The sequence below is a fragment of the Caretta caretta genome, chromosome 3 (genome assembly GCF_965140235.1).
Source record: "Caretta caretta isolate rCarCar2 chromosome 3, rCarCar1.hap1, whole genome shotgun sequence".
In the NCBI taxonomy this organism is placed as follows: domain Eukaryota; kingdom Metazoa; phylum Chordata; order Testudines; family Cheloniidae; genus Caretta; species Caretta caretta.
The window spans coordinates 93,768,869-93,787,100 of record NC_134208.1 but is presented as its reverse complement, the minus strand read 5'-3'; the positions used below and the strand labels follow the sequence as shown (position 1 = coordinate 93,787,100).

At 40.1% G+C, this 18,232-nt stretch overlaps 1 protein-coding gene across 7 annotated transcripts in view; it reads left to right on the top strand.

The window, feature by feature from the left end:
• The window catches only part of TBC1D32 (TBC1 domain family member 32), a 180,926-nt gene that overhangs the window by 87,213 nt on the left and 75,481 nt on the right, over positions 1-18,232 (top strand). For all 7 annotated transcript variants that reach the window (XM_075126666.1, XM_075126669.1, XM_075126670.1 and 4 more), the window contains 3 exons: positions 7,279-7,401; positions 9,335-9,443; positions 10,393-10,486. In XM_075126666.1, the coding sequence (XP_074982767.1) occupies positions 7,279-7,401; positions 9,335-9,443; positions 10,393-10,486 (326 nt within the window). The remainder of the gene's footprint in view (positions 1-7,278; positions 7,402-9,334; positions 9,444-10,392; positions 10,487-18,232) is intronic.

Genomic DNA, 18,232 nt, shown 5'->3' with positions numbered 1-18,232 from the left:
ATAAACCAAGAAACGCTTCCAAGTAGAGAGAGACGTGATATAGGCTGGGAAGAGAGAAAATGCAACAAACAGAATTACTTATCCCTTGTTACTCATTCCCCTTGTTCATTCCCTCTTCTCCCATCCTACAAAGTGACAATTATAGAAAACAGATGTTGAGAGCAGAGAGTCAGAGGAGTGAGCTTGCCTGATAGTAGCTTTTGGAACATCTAATAGCCAACAAACGTCAGCAGAAGAGAAACAGATACAATGGCAGATCAAAATATAAGGAGATGACCAAGTGGCCACCTCACAAATTTCAGAGGCAGATTCTTCTGCTCTGAGTCCAGAACATTTCCATGTCTTTACAGAATGTCAATTAACAATTTTGGATGTAGCCATTTGTTTTGGTGAATAGGTTACAATCTCTTATACACAAAGTTACTGTAGTCTTGGTTGCTTTTGACTCTGACAACCTTCAAAGCAAATTGTCAAAGGAATTCCAATAAGTTCCTAATAAATATAAGCAAACCTGTACATAAAAAGTGATTTTGATATAGCATTGATGTTGAATGCATTACAATAAAATGTCTTTGATTACTCATAAGTAATCCAAGGTAATAACTTTCATAGCACAAATATTTCACAGGAGTAGCTAAAGAAATACAAATATGATTTTCTTGTTTCTTTTGGTTCAATAAATCTTTACAAAACATCAGATATAAGTATTGATATCCTCAGCATGTCTGCATTCATACTTGGAATACATTAACAAAGTAGCATTTGTCTTGAAGGGCAAATTTTATGAGTAAATCCAATATAAAACCTCTATGCTACTAAATATGCTGATAGGTTAAAAAAAAGTGGTTTACATATTAAAAGTCACTAATTGGTTTACACAACAATTGTGGAAATGAATTATGCCTTCTAAAGAATGATACTGTAAGAATGATACTGTACCTTTGTGCATATAATTAAGTATTTTGTGAAACTTTTTGATGTGTATAAGTACAATGGTTCTCAAACTTTTTTTTTCGCGGACCACTTGAAAATTGCTGAGAGTCTCGGCGGACCACTTAATGATCTTTCCAAATGTTGTTTGTACCATTAGCTAACTATTGCTTTTGGATAAAAGCACTATATAAAAAAACCCTTAATAATAATTCACGTTCTTTTGTTCTACAAATAAAAGCACACAACTCATATTTTAATATCAGTAGTCTTACCTTTCTAATGCGATGGGTGTGCCCTCTCTCCCCTGCCGCTGCAGCCTCCACTCTGGGGCTGGGAAGGAGGGGGGTCTCTCCCCTGCCACAGCAGCCACAGAGCTGAGGCTGGGAAGGAGGGTCATCTCTCCCCAGCAGCCCTCTTTTCTCTGGCTGCTGCAGCCCTGCACGTCCCAAATTCCCCCCACCTCCGCTTCTCACCCCACATACTCCCTATTCCCCCCAAGGCCACAACCTCACCTTACATGTGCATCTTCTCCAGGGTCGAGGCACCTAATTAATGTAGCAGCGCCTGTGTGGCTCCATTAATTAGGTGGTTGGCCCTTCATTCTCTCGTGTGTGGCCACCCTGGCACGCGCCTTAGAGGGCACTATCCGCAGACCGCCTGAATGGAGCTCGGACCACAGTTTGAGAACCTCTGGTATAGTACATGCCAAAATATCAGTAGGAATCTACTGCTAATGCAGTTTTGAGTTAGGCTGGAGGAAAAGGGAAATATACTTTTCCAGTTAAAAACAAACAAAACAATGAGATTTTTAGCGAAAAGATAATAATTGCAAAAGTTAGGGTTCTCAGTAAAACATTAATGCTAATGCCTTTTTTTATTCAGGATAGTACTTAAGCATGTGCTTAACTCATACATAAACTACATTAGGAGTAAGGAGCTACTACATAGGGAGAAATTGGTATACGTTACGCTAGATATGAGACAAAATATTACAAATATTAATAGATCCCAGGGCAAGAAGAGATAATTGTGATCATCTAGTCTGACCTTCTGTATAACACGGCTAATACAACTTTCCCAAAATAATTCCTTGAACTAGAGCATATCTTTTTTTTTTTTTAATCCAAACTAGATTTAAAAATTGCCATGGATGGAAAATCTACCATGGTCCTTCATAAATTATTCCAGTGGTTAATAGAATCCAGGCAGTGCTCCTGGCCTGGGGGTCTCTGAGCACAGTGTCAGGGTGCAGATCCTCTATATAGCATCCCCCTCCTGAGTTTAGACCCCGAGATGCAACTGCCTAACACCTGGGACTAGTTCTGAACACTCAGAATCCCGCATAGTTTAAACACATCCACTGTCAGCATACCAGTTGTGTGAGCACTCTGAGGTCACAGATTAACTCTTCAAGGACATATGGTAGGTGTAGCACATAACACACACTAACACACGCAGACAGCCTTTGCACAGGATTCTAACACACTATTGATCTTTACTAATCAAATAAAGCACAGAAATTACAGATCTTATGGGAAAAAAACCCATTCTGAATGCAATGCTTCTCACTCTAGCTCACCAGCGTGTTGTCTAGTATGATTGTATTTGAATAGAGGATCATCCCAATTTAACAACCTTCTGTTGTCAGCTCTGTATCACTAGTGCTTGGAATTTTAGTTCAGCATGGAGATAAAAGGAAAACAGGTGAGGCAAAAGGCTGTACATTCAAAATGGAGTTTGCAGCTTGGTAAAGAGAGAGAGAGTTGTTAATCTCACACAGAATTCATGAGTTGTACAGACAGATTCCCCAAATTGTTACACCTTCTATCAGGAGTAAGGCCCTGTAAGGTACTCCATCTCCTGACAGCCTTACAAATCAGCTAAGCTGCCTGGCAGACCACCCTGCCTGATTGGCTGTGGAAGCTAGCAAGCTGGTTCTTACGCCCAGTAGCAGCAGTAGCTCTCTGGCTGCTAAAAGCACACACTTGTGGATTCTTTGCTTCCCTGTGCTTGCCGCACTCCAAGCCTGCTACTATCTTGCTTCTGTCCTGATGTGGCCTAGACCCTGCCCTGCACCCAGCCTTTTTTCCAGTCCTCTTCCAGCCTCGTTCCTGCCTTGGAACCAGCCCTGCTCCTTCCTTCCCTGACTTCAGGTAATCTGGTTCTGACCCCCGTTCCTATTACTGGTTCTGACTCTGTATTGACCCTTGGCTCTGGTATTTCGACTCTGGCTCTGGCTCTGGTTCTGATTCCTGGTTCTTACTCCTATGCAGTGTTTTCCCCAGGAATTGAAATTAGGGGGGGTGTTGGAATATCCAGGGGCAGGTGAGGGCCGATGAGGGCTGAGACTGCGAGGGCAAAGGTGGGCTGTATGGCACCATAGTAAAAACTGAAAAATGTTTCATGACTATTTTATTAGATTTAACTCATGTTTTAAAATCATCACAAAAATTAAAGCTGGCTACTCAAGCCTACTATGAAGCACTACTTCTACATGCATCTTGGTTTCTTGTTGTAATTTTGCACTCTTTGGTGTCTTCTTGTGTGTCGGTTACTTCCAGTCCTTCATAATATGCTCATGATCAGGCAGAAGGCGACTTCTTTCAGAACAAAAAATTCTATTCAATGAGGAAAAAATATGCTCAACTGTAGCTGTTGTGACTGGGATTAGCAAGAGATGAATTCCTACTTTCATCCCAGGAAACATAGCACAAAGATTGGGTCAAACCACTAGTAATGATGAAGTTGAAGTCAAATCTTCATTTATTTGTCATATGATATTCCACTCTGTGTTCAAAATTCTCTATTCTGTCCTGATCACATAGCATCCCCATTGCTGGTAATGCCTGAGTCCACTCAACTGTAGGTGTTTTATAAGACAGGCATCTGTAAAAGCTACGTGGAGGTTGAATAGAATCCAGAAATCTCTATTGTGGATTTGTAAGAATCAAGTCTATGTACTTTTTCAGCTGGCATAACAAACAGTTCTCGTCCTCTTCACTTATAGAGTCAATATAAGTACTTTCATTAGTCAACTTCTGGGCTGAAGTCTTTTTGCTTCTTCCAGTACATTTTCAATGGATATCTCTGATTGATCCAAGGATAGCTTCTATTTCTGGACAAAGATCTACTACTGTTGTAGCAGATGCCTGGATCACATTGTTTAATGACCCAAGTGGTTTCAACAGTAGACTTACAAGAGAGAGAATGGTGATAGTCTTCTCTGAACTTAATAACAAAAGTAGTCCACCAGCCTCACTACTTAGATCTGTTCTATCTTGGTGGATACTTTCCAAAGCCAATAATAATGGTTGCAGTAATTTTCAGACAACTGCCAAGAATCACTAATGAGAAAGCCAGCAGGTTTTCCCAAGTTGGACTCATTTGAACTTCAATCCCAGTGTATCTTCTATTTGTTTCCAAAATGTTCAGTCCTTTTGGACTCTTGCTGAAAAAAAAAGAGTATAAAAAAGCCACAAATTTAATTACTTTTTTATGTCTCTTGAAGATTCAGCAGCTTGTACTAGTGCTAGCTGGAGTAGATGGCCTCTACAGTGTGTATAAGAGAGACTAGGGTTACGCTTTTCTCTGAGCAAAGCTTGTCCGCTATGTCTTCCAGAGAAGTTTGTAGCTCCATCGAATGCACAAGCAGACATCTGTTTGGGGTTCAATTTACAAGCATTTAACTCCTCTAAGATGTCACAGATGCCGCGGATGTTCAGCTCTCAGTGGGGGAACCTCGCTGCTAGTGCAGTCTGGGCCGTCTCTTCCACAGAAACACTGTCCCACAGCAGGTCTAAGCACTTAGGCCTGATTATCAGAGATTTCAGCTGTAGTGGTCACTTAACAAACCAAAAGACTATCTGTGGAGCCTAATCAGCTTTGTCTTTAAACAGTGGAGAGGGGCATGTCAAATAGTGCTTGTGACTCAGGCAAACCATCAAGCAAAACACTTGTCCCCACCCTCTCTCTTGGTGCCCTCAATCAGCAGAGGCTGAGTACAGTTCTATTGCCCTTTACTCACACAATAAGAACGACAACATTTCATTCCCCCCTATCACCCCGCATTCAAGTGATTTGTAACCCAACCCCAGCCAAAATCTATCACTTGGGCAATGTAGCCCTGTTTGCTGGATACCTAGGTAGATTAGGTGTGAATGCAAATACAATCTGGTCCTGAAGCCTTTTCCCCACAGCTCATTGCTAGCTGTCAGGGAGAGCTCATTTTGACTTTGCTTACAAATCATAGTTTGAAATTATTAGGTTGGCCAACATCACCAAAGTGAATGCGCTTGACATTGTCACAAAAAACAAGGGCTGTATAAGGAAGCTAGTCTGTGTTCATACTGTTCAAATCTATTATACTTTTTCAGATGCATGTATTTTATCATATACTTTATATGCTTTTAAAGTGTGTATTAATGTTCCAGTTTCAATTCAGATTTCCAAACAATCACTAAATTGGCAACACTGCATGTAACTAGTTCACAAAACTGGGGGGGGTGGGGGGGGTGTTAGGGAAATCCCTGTTTGTGCGATCCACTAGGTCTGACTCTTGCTCCAGCCACTAATCCAGACCACCTGTGACTCCAACTTGAGAGGTAGAGGAGGGGAATGTTAGTTTGAAGTGTATATTGTTTAATTTGATCTTTTTAATGGCTAATCTTTTGTAATATAGCCAAGTTCCGGATGAATGCCGCAGTGGAGATTATTCATGGGATGTTCTGAATCAGCACAATGCCATTCTCTTTCCTGGGCCAGATCTGCCCACTTTATGGGCTGTTACTCTCTCCTGCCCACAAGCGGGGCTGTTATGATTGATGTATACTATCAAACTCCATTCCTGGTAGATTTTTCTCTAATGGGGAGTTCAGTTAGGTTATATGCTGGTGAAAACCACCGTCCATTCTGGGCTAAATTCAGCTCAACATCTTTATAACAGTTGAAGTGTTCTTTTTCTAACTTGGCTATTTTAAACACATGAAATATTACAGTCCAGATGTTGCTGCTTTTGTGCTTTAGAAAAGTGCTAAGAATGAATCTCTGATCTCATAGATAGGCACAAGTTAATAGAAAATAAATAGAAATACAATTTAAATAGGATGTAAATTAAGCAGATCTGAGTTAAAAATAGTCATTTTGGTTATGCATTCCTTAGTTATGATCACTTGAATATGCAGGTATTAAATTATTGTGAGTATGGCTCCGGATTTTTTCCTCTTTTCAATAGAAACATTGAGAACACTGACTAACAGATACAAATGTCAAGTAATATGTATTCCCTAGGTTACAGCAGATATTATGTGAATGCAAAATGTAATGCTAATCAGATGTTATTCATGATGTGTTTTACTTCTACAATAAAAGAATGAAAACAGCAACAAGAATTTTACTGGTATATTTTCCCATAAATAGGGCACTTTCGATTAAATAATTTTTGATGTGATTTACAGTAACCAGATTTATGCAAAAAATACAAAAAAGTTTACAATTTCAGTACTTCATATATTAACCTGGCGATACCTCAGATTCTACAACAGGTAACGTCAAGCTAGAAAGAGAGCATTATCATTGTGAATTTGGCCTGATGTAAAATAAAATTGTATTTAGCTTGCTGTCATGTGTTCTGGAAATTATTACCTTTACCTACCAAAATGTTCTGATATAAAAAATAAGAGATGCATTGTTTTAATTGCATGCTAAATCTTTTGTTGCCTTTGATCTTTGCATCAAATTTGACTAAACAGTAGAGTACTTACAGTAGGGAATATAAATTTGTGGCTTTTTTATCTTGACTTTTTCAACAGAACTTAATTAGAAGTTACATCAGCAACTTAGTTAGTGTTGTATCATTTCTTGACATTTCAGAGTATTGGTTGTTTTATTAATTCCACATCATGTTTGTTTTCTGTGAGGTGCAGTCAGCAGACTAAGCTGACCAGCATATGTTTGTGAATGTTTTTTTACAGTTGTTCATTATAAATTAAAAATCTATTGGGAGCTAGTCTCTAGTTGCATAACCCCGAGCAAGCAGAATGTCTACTAACGGGATACAAAGCAATGCTTTGTCTCTTAGTTCTGTCTAGGTTTCTTAAAGCATACTGGAACAATTTTTAGAATGAGGGTGCTGAAAGCCATTAAAACAAACCTGTAAACCCTGTCAATGACGGAAACCACTTCAAACCAGGGAGTGCTGCCGCTCCCCCAGCACTCCTAGTTCCAGCACCTTTCGTCTTAAAGCACTTTTTTTTTTACTTTGAGATCTCATGTTTATTCTGGTCTGCGTTAGTCTGTATTAACAGATTCCTAAATCATGCTGTAATTTCAATGTGTGTCCTTCTACAGGTTGTTAAGTGTGCTGTGCTGTGATCTAGATACACTTCTACTTTTAGAGTCTCAATATAAAGTATCACAAGTGCTTCTAAATGCCCAGAAGGAGAACATCATAGAAACTTCTGAAGGACCTGGGTAAGAAATGATCAATATAAACATTTGAATAGCTTTATTCATATAAATACGCCTATTGAAATAAACTAGACTCCTAACATATGTAAAATTATTTAAATGCATGCTTGCAAGATTGAGGCCTTAATCTTTAATAATAAAAAAATGCAAAATTAACAAACTGAAAAAAAAAAGAGAAATATTTTGTCTTTAGTCTCTTTAATATACAGTAATCCTAAAGGCTACTTGTAATAATAGTAGGCACAACATTTTCAGATGTAAATGTGATGGTCGAGTTGTGTTATTAAAGGACCCTTATAAAGGTCTGATGTACAAATAAATATACCTTGAATTTTCCTCTTTGTAACCTCAGCTCTCTCTCTTCCTCTTATGACTTCTAATTGCTAATTACAAAAGTAAAATTATCTTGTGTAAATAGACCACGTTCTCCTTAAAGAGGCCTGCAGTGCAGCTCCACACAGCATAGCGTGAAATTAGAAGTCAGTTTGTTCTTTAGCTCTCTCAGTATGTTGCACATTAAGAACTTGTCACAGTGTTTACAAATGTGATCGGTATAGAGCTGAGACTCTAATAGTACAGCCTAGATCCTCAACTGGTGTATATTGCTGATTTATACCAAGTGAGGATTGGGCCCATTATCTTTCTAAATAATGGCTACACACTGTTCTTATAGCAGACTCTGTATATGAAAAGTGAAAGTGCTTTTCCTTTCTAAAACAAATTTACTTTGGGTTAGATTGTGACTTTAGGCACAGTCTTGAGCAAGGAGTGACATGTAAGCTCTGAATCACTATGCCCTCCACACTTTTCTTTGCTCCTGGAGTAGTAATTTGCTTCTGGCCTATGTCAGCAGCAAATTTTAAACCCCCCAGTTGGGCTCAGGTGCTCTAGCCACTGAATTAGCAGGTGTAACTAAGTGTCCCCCAAATTCTCCATCCCAACCCACCCACTTCTCATCTGCTTCAGGTGGGAAGTAGGCATGCAGAGCCTACTTATTGCTACATACCCAAGACCCCAGGTTCCTTTAGCCATCTTAGGGATGTGAGAGTTGTTTCTACTGCCCAGTAGCTGAAAGCCCATGCTGTGGCACGGGTGTAATTCGTGAAGTCAGAATGACTTTGCTACTCAGGTTTATGGTTTTATGGTAAGTATGTCTGAGGGCTGGGGAATGTGTGTTGGCTGGTGGTTTTCTGCTGATTTTTGTGGGTGGTGAAAGAGAATTGTGTGCACTGCAGGGTGGGGTGTACAGTGCAGTTCTATGTGTGTTTGGTGTTATCCTGTGTGCTGGTTGTGTTGATTTGTCTCTGGAGGGCTGTGCTGGGAGATTTGTGTTGATGTGTATGAGCTGCAAATGAGGGGTGTATACTGTCATGAGGGGTTGTGTGTTTGGGGTTATAGTGAATGCTGGTTTTGTTGTGTGGGTGGGTGCTTTACGTGTGGCAGTTGGGACAAGTAATCCACCATCTGTGCAATCTCCCACATACAGCCAATGAAATTGTTGCATGCAAATTAGCTTTAAGGTGGTGATTTATTGAGTTACCTCTGATATCACAATGATCAGGGACTCTTGGCAAGGAATAGATACATAGCTTTCTGTCACGTAAGTATAATTCATAAAGTCAAAATGGCTGAGAACTTTAAAAAAAAAAAAAGACATGAACTGCAGAGCCCAGCGATGATTGAACCTTAGGATATTCTGAACAAAAAGAGCTCTCAACCATGCTTATAGCTGATGCTTCAGTCTGACTCAACAGACATTCTAGGCTTAGAGTGATGATCCTGGAATCTTATTATGTAGATTTTTCCTTACACAAGTATGTAGTCCTAGTTACAATCTAGCTCTATAATTATAGTGAGTCCCTAGAATTATTAGCATCCTTGCATATTTTCTAAGAGCAGCACTCAATGGTAAATCAAGTTTGTCTTGTTTTTTCAGAAATTTTATAATTGATGGTCTATCGGTAGAGAGAAACCATGTTCTTGTTAGGATAAATCTTACAGGAGGACCAGTGGAACGGATTTTGCCTCAAAGAGTACTAAATAAGGTTAGAGGGAAAAGTTTAACAATTGTTCTTGTGCTGGTTCTAGGTCTTAAGTATTCCTACTGCTAATTCACAATATAAATATTATTTAGTATCAAAAGACAACTGTCTGCACATCAAGAGTGTTAACATTTTCCATTGCAGGAAAAGAGATTTGCTTAGCAAAGATGTTATTTCTAGTGTCAGTGGGCTACTAAGTGCTCAGGTAATATCTTTTTTTTTTTTAATTAAAAATCTGTTTCTCTAACTGTGGGAGTGATATTTTTAAATTCTTTAATAGATTTCTATCTGTAACATCTTCCTTTTATCAGATGTTTTTTTACCTATGGGCATAGTTTGGGAGGGACATGGGGGGTGCGTTCTCCCCGAAACTGCAAGCCTTGGGCAGGTACGTAATTTGCCCCCCATGCGAGGCCCCGTTGGCCAAGCTGGAACTGCCATGTCAAATATATGCCTATGATTTTACCCTGCTTGCTTTTCATCTGCGCTATCAAATACTTGTATCTCTCATCAGTATTCTCACAGTGCAGTATTTGTTAAGCAGGTTCTTTTGTTAAGTGCTATGGTTTTCTACTCACTGTCACTCATAAGGAGAAGATGGAAATTACTGTCAGCACAGAAAAGACAACTAGATCGATATATAAAATTGGAAATACAGTATTTCTTTTGAAAGCTATAATTTTCCTTTCAATGAAAAAATATTAAATTCAAAATTGTTAACAGTAATTACCAGAGCAAGTTGGTTAAACCTTCTGGCTCATATACGTACTGGATTTTGTATTACTTTTTCTTTTAATTATAGAAAATTATACAATTAAATTGTAGTGTCAATAATTCTGACAAATCTGTTGGAGATTAATTATACAATAAGCAAACTTTACCTGTGGACGAGTTGGGTAAACTGCTATTAATTTACCTCCTAATATCACTTTGTTCTGGTTCTTTTTTCTAGGGCACTGATCCATATCCCTGGCCAATGTTTTCATCCTACCCCTTGCCAAGGTGCTATCTTTCGGAAGCTCCTAGGAAAGCTGATTTTAGACAAGGTACTAAATATATTAATAGTTCAGATGCCAAACAAACATCTTATGTCAGTTTATTTTCATTCTTTTCTCAGAATGAAATTTTATAAATAACCTGGAATTTATATTTTTGGAACCATTTGTGGCCAAATGGGTTAATTTTTTTTTAGTTGTGTTGCTCTGTTTAGTAATCCATTTCTTGTGCGAATGTCAAGATTACCCTTTTGGCTAATCTCATGTGGGAGACACATGAGACATAAACATATCATCTTGTCTGGCAGCTGGAGTAAAACAATATGCTTAAGCTATAGGATTTCTTGTGTACTGTTTTTTTTTATTTAGGTCTCTGTTTTCAGAGCTTGGTAGTGTGTGAAATAGACAGTGTTTATAACAGTTGTTTCTTGCATTGAGAATCAGTGTGGAATATATGCAAAGTGAGTAGTCTGTTGTAGATTCTTCTAGACAAAGTATATACAGAAACCATTTTAAGGTTTTATATTGAGCACACAGTACAGTAGAACTTGGTGAATGAAAAAGTGACGCATCAAAGAGTGGGGGTCAGCTTATAAATGGGTCTACACCAAAATTTGATGATTTTAAACTCTATGAAATTATTGAATTGAATATCTAATACATTGTCATTTTGTTTACCTGGAGCATCTGCAAGCATGGAGTCCCTCAGTTCCCTGTGGCCGCTGTTCACCGTTCCCAGCCAATGGGAGCTGTGGGAACTGATGCGCCACTTCCCGCAGCTCCCATTGGCTGGGAACGGCGAGACGCTCCAGGTAAACAAAACATCCTGACCCATCGGCGGCTTACCCTGACAGGCCGGGAGCCAAAGTTTGCCGACCCATTTATTGATGTCAATATTGCAGCCTTTTAAAGTTGCAAAGGCTTTGTTTAGTGGACTAGATTGGTTTGAAAGGAATACTAAAAGAGCAGTGCTGCAGATCTGCATAACATTTGACCCATGCATTTTACAAAATGCTATGCCTTACAAGCCAATCAGAAAAATACAATGAATGATAGTACTATAGCACCGCTACTGTGTAATTTGATCTCTTCATGCGTTTCTACCAATGGACCTCATAAGTCTTGAGCCAATGTGAAAATATAACATGCAGAATCGATGGAATCGCTAATAAAATTGAAATAGCCTGTTATCCCCACAGACATGCCAATCTACAGGGCTGCTTTGAAATAAACAAAGAACAATAATAATTTGACAGTGATAAAGAAGGTGACATTCCTATATAAAGTCCTACAAAATCTATAACTACAATAATAATAATCTATTTTCATACTAGTATTTAAAATGAACAACGGTGAAATCAAAAGAAAAAGGTCTGCTTATCACGCAGCATTCAAACTTAAAGTTGTTGAATATGCAGAAGCAAACAACAATTGTGCTGCTGCTGCTGCTGCTCGTGAATTCTGTATCAATGAGAAGCAAATAAGAGAATGTCGAAAAAATAAAACAACACTAAAAGACATGCCAAGGAGGAAGAAAAAATGTCCAACGAGGTGCACTTCGTTTCCTGAGCTGGAGAAAGATCTCAGTAATTGGGTTGTTGAATGTCAACAAAATGGGTACATTGTCACTAGCACTGGAATTCATCTGCGTGCTCTGCAAATGTCGAAAGATGACAAATACGAGTCAGTAAAGCCATCAGTGTTTGTCGTATCAGCAGGTTGGTGTACTTGCTTCATGAACCGTCATAGTCTCTGTCTTCTTCAGTGAACAAAGATAGAGCAAAAGCTGCTAAGAGATCTGGAAGAAAAAATCGAATCTTTCCAAAGGTTTATTATAAAATATCGAAAGGAATATGCATTTGAACTGTCACAAATAGGAAATATGGATGAAACACCGATTACATTCGATCTTCCGAGCAACAGAACAGTAACTGGTGTTGGTGAAAAAACAGTTTTAATTAAAACCACTGGCCACGAAAAAATCCATTTTACGGTGGTTTTATCGTGTTTGGCAAATGGATCAAAGCTCCCTCCTGTTGTTGTTTTTAAAAGAAAAACCTTGCCTAAAAACATGAAATTTCCTGCTGGTGCACACGAAAAGGGGTGGATGGATGAAAGTCGGACTATTGAATGGCTGGAAAAAGTGTGGAATAAGAGACCAGGAGCACTTTTCAAGAAACCTGCTATGATCATTTGAGACCTGTTCAGGGCACACAAGACGGATGAGGTGAAAAATGTGGCCAAAAATATGAAAACTGCTTTGGCTGTAATACCTGGAGGCTTAACTTCAGTTCTACAACCGCTTGATGTCTGCCTGAACAAACCCTTTAAAGACAGGCTACGCAAAATGTGATCTGAATGGATGTGCTCAGGCATGGTGAAGTTGACAAAAGGCGGGAATCTTATAAAGCCCGAAATCAGTCTGGTTGCCCAGTGGATCAAGGACGTGTGGGTGTCCATTCCCTCTAAAATGATAAGAAAAATCATTTAGGAAATGCTGTATCAGCAATGCACTTGACAGATCAGAAGTTGATGCCATATTTGATAATGACACAACAGAGGCTGATGATGAGAAGGAATCTGAGTCTGAAGATGAAACTGCCGACATCTCCGGTGACAGTGCAGGTGCAGCTGTGACTGAAGTTGAGTTTTATGAACTATTTGGTGAATCAGAGACTGATTCAGACTTTGAAGGATTTTAAGACTTTTTAAAGTCTCATATTGTTCTAAGTTACTTGTTTTAAATATCGATTTACTGGGTTTAAATATTGACTGTAATTTTGAAGGTGAATACATATTTGTTCAGTTATTATTATAACAACAACAGGTTTTTCTTTAGATTACATTAAAATAATTCTAGCAAAACTTTTGAGTGTTTCGTGTGACGCCAGCTTTTAAAATATAGTAGGGGTTGGCAAACTTTGGCTCCCAGCCCATCAGGGTAAGCCGCTGGTGGGTTGGGACGTTTTGTTTACATGGAGCATCTGCAGGCACAGAGCCCCCTCAGCTCCGAGTGGCCACGGTTTGCCATTCGCAGCCAATGGGAGCTGTGGGAAGTGGCGCCATTTCCTGAAGCTCTCATTGGCTGGGAACAGCAAACCGCGGCCACTGAGAGCTGAGGGGCTCTGTGCCTGTGAACGCTCCAGATAAACGAAACGTCCCGACCTGCCAGCAGCTTACTCTGATGGGCCGGGAGCCAAAGTTTGCCAACCTCTGAAATATAGGGTCAGCTTATGAAAGGGTCATACAGTTTTTACTATTTTTACCTATCCATCTTGAGGGGTCAGCTTATAAACGAACAGTCTAATGAACGATATATATACGGTAATTTCTCATGTGGAATTTGCCTGTTCGTTTGTCTGTGAGCAGATCTCAACATACTCCGATGTATTCATGATGAGAAATTATTTGTAAATTTATTCAGCAAATAATTTCTTTCTCTCTTGGTCATTCATAAATATTCAAATTGTGAATACTCAGAAATTAGACTAAGCAAAATAATTGCACAACTCACATGGTATAGGTTTCTTCCCTTGATTTTATGGCTTATGATACATAACTAACACTGATGGGAATTCTAATATATAAAAGTGTAGAATTCCTTTCGGCTAAAATGGGAAGAGGTGGCCATGGATACTGCTTTCTTCATTTCCTGACCTGAGATTTTGTTATAGCAGAAGTTGGCTTTTGGAAACCATAGTCTGCAGCTGTGCAACCCCCACCCCTCTTCATTCCTCCCCAATCTAGGAAATGTAGGAGTTGATAAGAATCTCAATTTTGTATTTTTAAGAACGATTCTAGCACCACCCCCTTTTTTATTATGTTCGCTTTGAAAACATAAACTGATGTAAGCCAGTTTCTAAGCTTGAAACAAAAATAGGTTATATTTATGGAGTGGGTGTTGGAAATGGCAAACATTTGTTTTGCAAGGCTTCTCAAATGTTATGGCAGACTTTAGACAGGGTCGTCTTCTCTCCAGCTCATGAGCTGGTGGACAAAGATTACTATGATAGCAGATCCACTTCTCCCCTTTCTCTAGCTTGAGGTCAAATGGAAGAGTCCTTGATGAGCACAAATTAGAACTGACCAGCAAATATTTTGGGCCCAATCTGGATTTTAAGAAGAGTAGGAACTTTGTCTCTGTAAATACTGTGACGGGTTCCGCCTCCAGGGGTGCCTCCTGGAACTGGGATACCACTGAGCCCACCTAACCCGCCAGCCTAGGCTCCATTTACACTGCTCTGCTGTGCAGCCTGCCAAGCCCTCCCCCAGGCATCACGCTACACTTTACCAGCTCACAAAAGGTAGGGGCACACCAAGCTGCAGCTACACACACAGAGGCTGAAATCAGCTTTGCATGGGAAGGCTCAGCTAAGGTACCTCCCAGTTCCTAAGGCACACACTCCCCTCTGGAGTGTAAACCCAAAATTATACCGTCTTGTGCTGCACAGAGAACTGTACAGAGTAAGCTTACGAAATTTGCCCCCTCCATCAATGTGGAGAGGAATATACACAGCTTTCTGCCCCAAGTTATGATTTCCACAGGCTGATTTTAGACAAAATAAAACAAGTTTATTACCTACAAAAGATAGATTTTAAGTGATTATAAGGCAGTGGTGCGCAATCTGCAGCCCATCAGGGTAATCCGCTGGCAGGCCTCGAGACAGTGTTTACATTGACCGTCCTCACCTGCAGCTCCCAGTGGCGGCGGTTTGGCCTGATTCAGCAAGAAGCGGGCCTCCTGCTGTGAAGTCCAACTCTGGTGTGGGAGAAATACCCCATAGACCACAAGGTGAGGTCTTGTTGAGAAGCTAGAAAACACTCTCATAACCATGAATTTTCCTCTAAATCCACTTCAAAGAAATTGGACTCATCTGTAAAAAAGCCCACCAAAAAGCCCACATACTATGTTCCGGATGCATGACCAGAAAGCACAAGCCCATGTTCTGTCAGTACTGTTATCCCCAGCTCCTCCCAAACCCCAGGATCCGTCAGCACCAACGGATTCCAATCACTGCCAACTTCAGATACCACCCTTCTTGCCGGCTCCAATGGTCTGGACAAGCAGAACCCCTCTCACATTGGCCACCCTGCAAGACATTTTGCTCTTCCGAATCCAGAATCCCCTTCTCCACTGGGGCCCTCCATTTCCAGAGGGATAATATAAACTCTGAGAGAACTGACTGCTGGAAGAAGCTGATCACCTGGCCAATACACAGAATACACCTTCCCTTCAGCAGCACCAATGGTATTGCCACTGGAACCAGAATCAGTCTTCTCCTCATTGGGAGATTCTGAACCATCCAATGAAACATTCTTCCCTTACCCTACATGTCCTCTACTACCAAAAAGACCTGCACTGGTTTGAGACCAACCTCCGCCTCATCTATCTCGGAGCTGCTGGTACCTCGTGCCATAGGCTCCCCCCGCGACCACCTATCGACCCCTCCAACTGGCCATATTGGAGGCCTTGGGAAGAGTTGATCCAAATATGCCTCCTACAGAGTTGATCCAAATATGCCAGGGAGTCACTTCTTGTCTCCTCTCCCACAAAGGGAATGCTCAGATCTGTCCCCAGGCCTGACGGAGGAGGAACATAAAGCTCCAGATCCAGCGGTTTGGCCAGAACCTGCAAGACTGGCATTGTTATCCCCAGACAAAGTGGTGACTTCTTCATCCCCACCTCACCCCCAAGCACTTCAGGAAATTCCAGGACCTTCTCTGCAGAGTTGCTGGAGAGCTTTAGATTCCTTTTAATGAGATCCAAGACTCCCAGCACAAACTCATGGGCATCCTGCATGCTCCCAGACCCAACAGAATAGCTCTCCCCATTAATGAAGCCATTCTGGAACCACTAGGACAGTTTGGCGCACACACACCCCACACACACACCTGTGCTTCTAGCCCCAAAGGGGCAGAGAAATGTTATTACCTGTCAGCCAAGAGTGCAAAATTTTTGTTTTCTCACCTCGCTTGCAGTTCAGTGATGGTCTGTGCCACTTCTCTCTCCACCCCTTTGGAGAAGAGGAAGAAGCCTGGACCAGTGTCTCCTTTTCGCTGTCCCCTTTGGCAAGAACCTCAAGGGCAGATAGTCCCTTTTTCCCCACTGGAAGAAACAGAGCAGTGGCTCCTGTTCTTCTTTTGTTGGAGAAGCCTGTGGTGCATCAGGAACTCCTGTTAGTGTTTTGGCCTGAAGCCTATAATACAGGGAGCACTGCTGACCATTCTTGTCATGCACATGCACATTCCAAGGATGGCATTGTTATGAGTTGCAGACAGCAGCCTGATGCTATTTACTTGTTAAAATAAATATGTTTTGCATGGGTGCAAGACAGTGAAAGTTCTGGGATGAGGAATGCAGTGATATTTTATTTATTTATGTATGTACTTAATAAATAAATAAATAAATAGAATAAGTTTAATGGAACTCCATTGGGGTCACTGAATCCCAGCTGTCAACTCTCAGGTCTGAGTTTATAAATCCTTTGAATGGGCGGTACACATTAAGTGAATTTCTAGTTCATAACTCTCTTCTTAAGGACAAGCTTGTGCCTTCTGGGAGTAAAAACACCAAAAAATGGAAAATAGATTCCTTTTTAAAATAACAGTTTTCAGAATGATTCAAATGGGTTATTATTTCTGTGATTCATCCACTTATATGAAATTTGTCTGCCATACTCACTGAGCTCATTCATTACTTAGCATAGCAAGCCCTGTATCACATCAGACGCATTTTAGATGTCAAGGTTCTTGACATCCAGTAACTATTGATAACGGTAATAATACTGTAGTTACTCATATATCACCACTTTCCCCCCTTGCATAGGTGCTCACAACCATTTTAAAGAAATTGTGACTAATAATTTTGTAAAACAAATATAAGAAAACTAGATAAACTATTTTAAAAGCCAAACAATTTGATGATATTTTAAAGGAATGTGGGGATTCAAAATTATTTAAAGCTGAAAGTGCCTGGAAAAGTAAAGTTATGAGATACCATTCTACAGTGCAGAATAAGCTAAGATGGATGGATGTCCAGGGGAGCAAGTTCTGCATTTTGTTGTTGGTACAGTAAAACCAAATCATCTGCAAAGCTATTGTGGGTAGTGTCAGAATGTAGATACCTGTCAGATTCACAGAGGAGGTTCCCAAACATAGTTAGGTTTCTCCCCTGTTGTAAGAGTTTATAGACCACTAAAGACAATTTAAAGTCACTCTGTCACTTTATAGACAGCCATCAAAGAATGCAGGATGTGCGTAATGTTATCACAGCTACTCAGCAGGTGTACATTTGAACTCAGTATTTACTGCAAGGTGAAAACGCTGATGGAAGACCTACTAAAAGGGTATTACAATATTCAAGCCTTGTCACCCTGAACTCATTTGTAGCTGTTGTGAAGCTGTTAAAAGATAAATACATGTGCATTCTGTGAAAAGTGAAAACATTTTCATGCCATCTTGGACCTGTAGCTTTGCATGGAAAGATTATAGTCAAAAACCAATTTCCAGTGTGACTTCAGAACATATCCTTTCAATAAATGGGGAATATAAAGGAAGAGAACCCTTTCTCTTAATGATGAGCCCTTCATGGCAACCAGACATCTTTGTTCACTGGATTGAAAATGAGATTCTTGTGATGCAGGCAGAAATATCACCCATCTCTATTAAAACTTTCCAAGAAGTTCCTCTGTTCTGGCAGGTGCTAGGCATTTGTCCATCTGGTTTCTCTTTTGTTAGGAAAGGATATGTGGAAAATAAAATCATACGATGTGATTTATTTGCATGAATTATCACAGC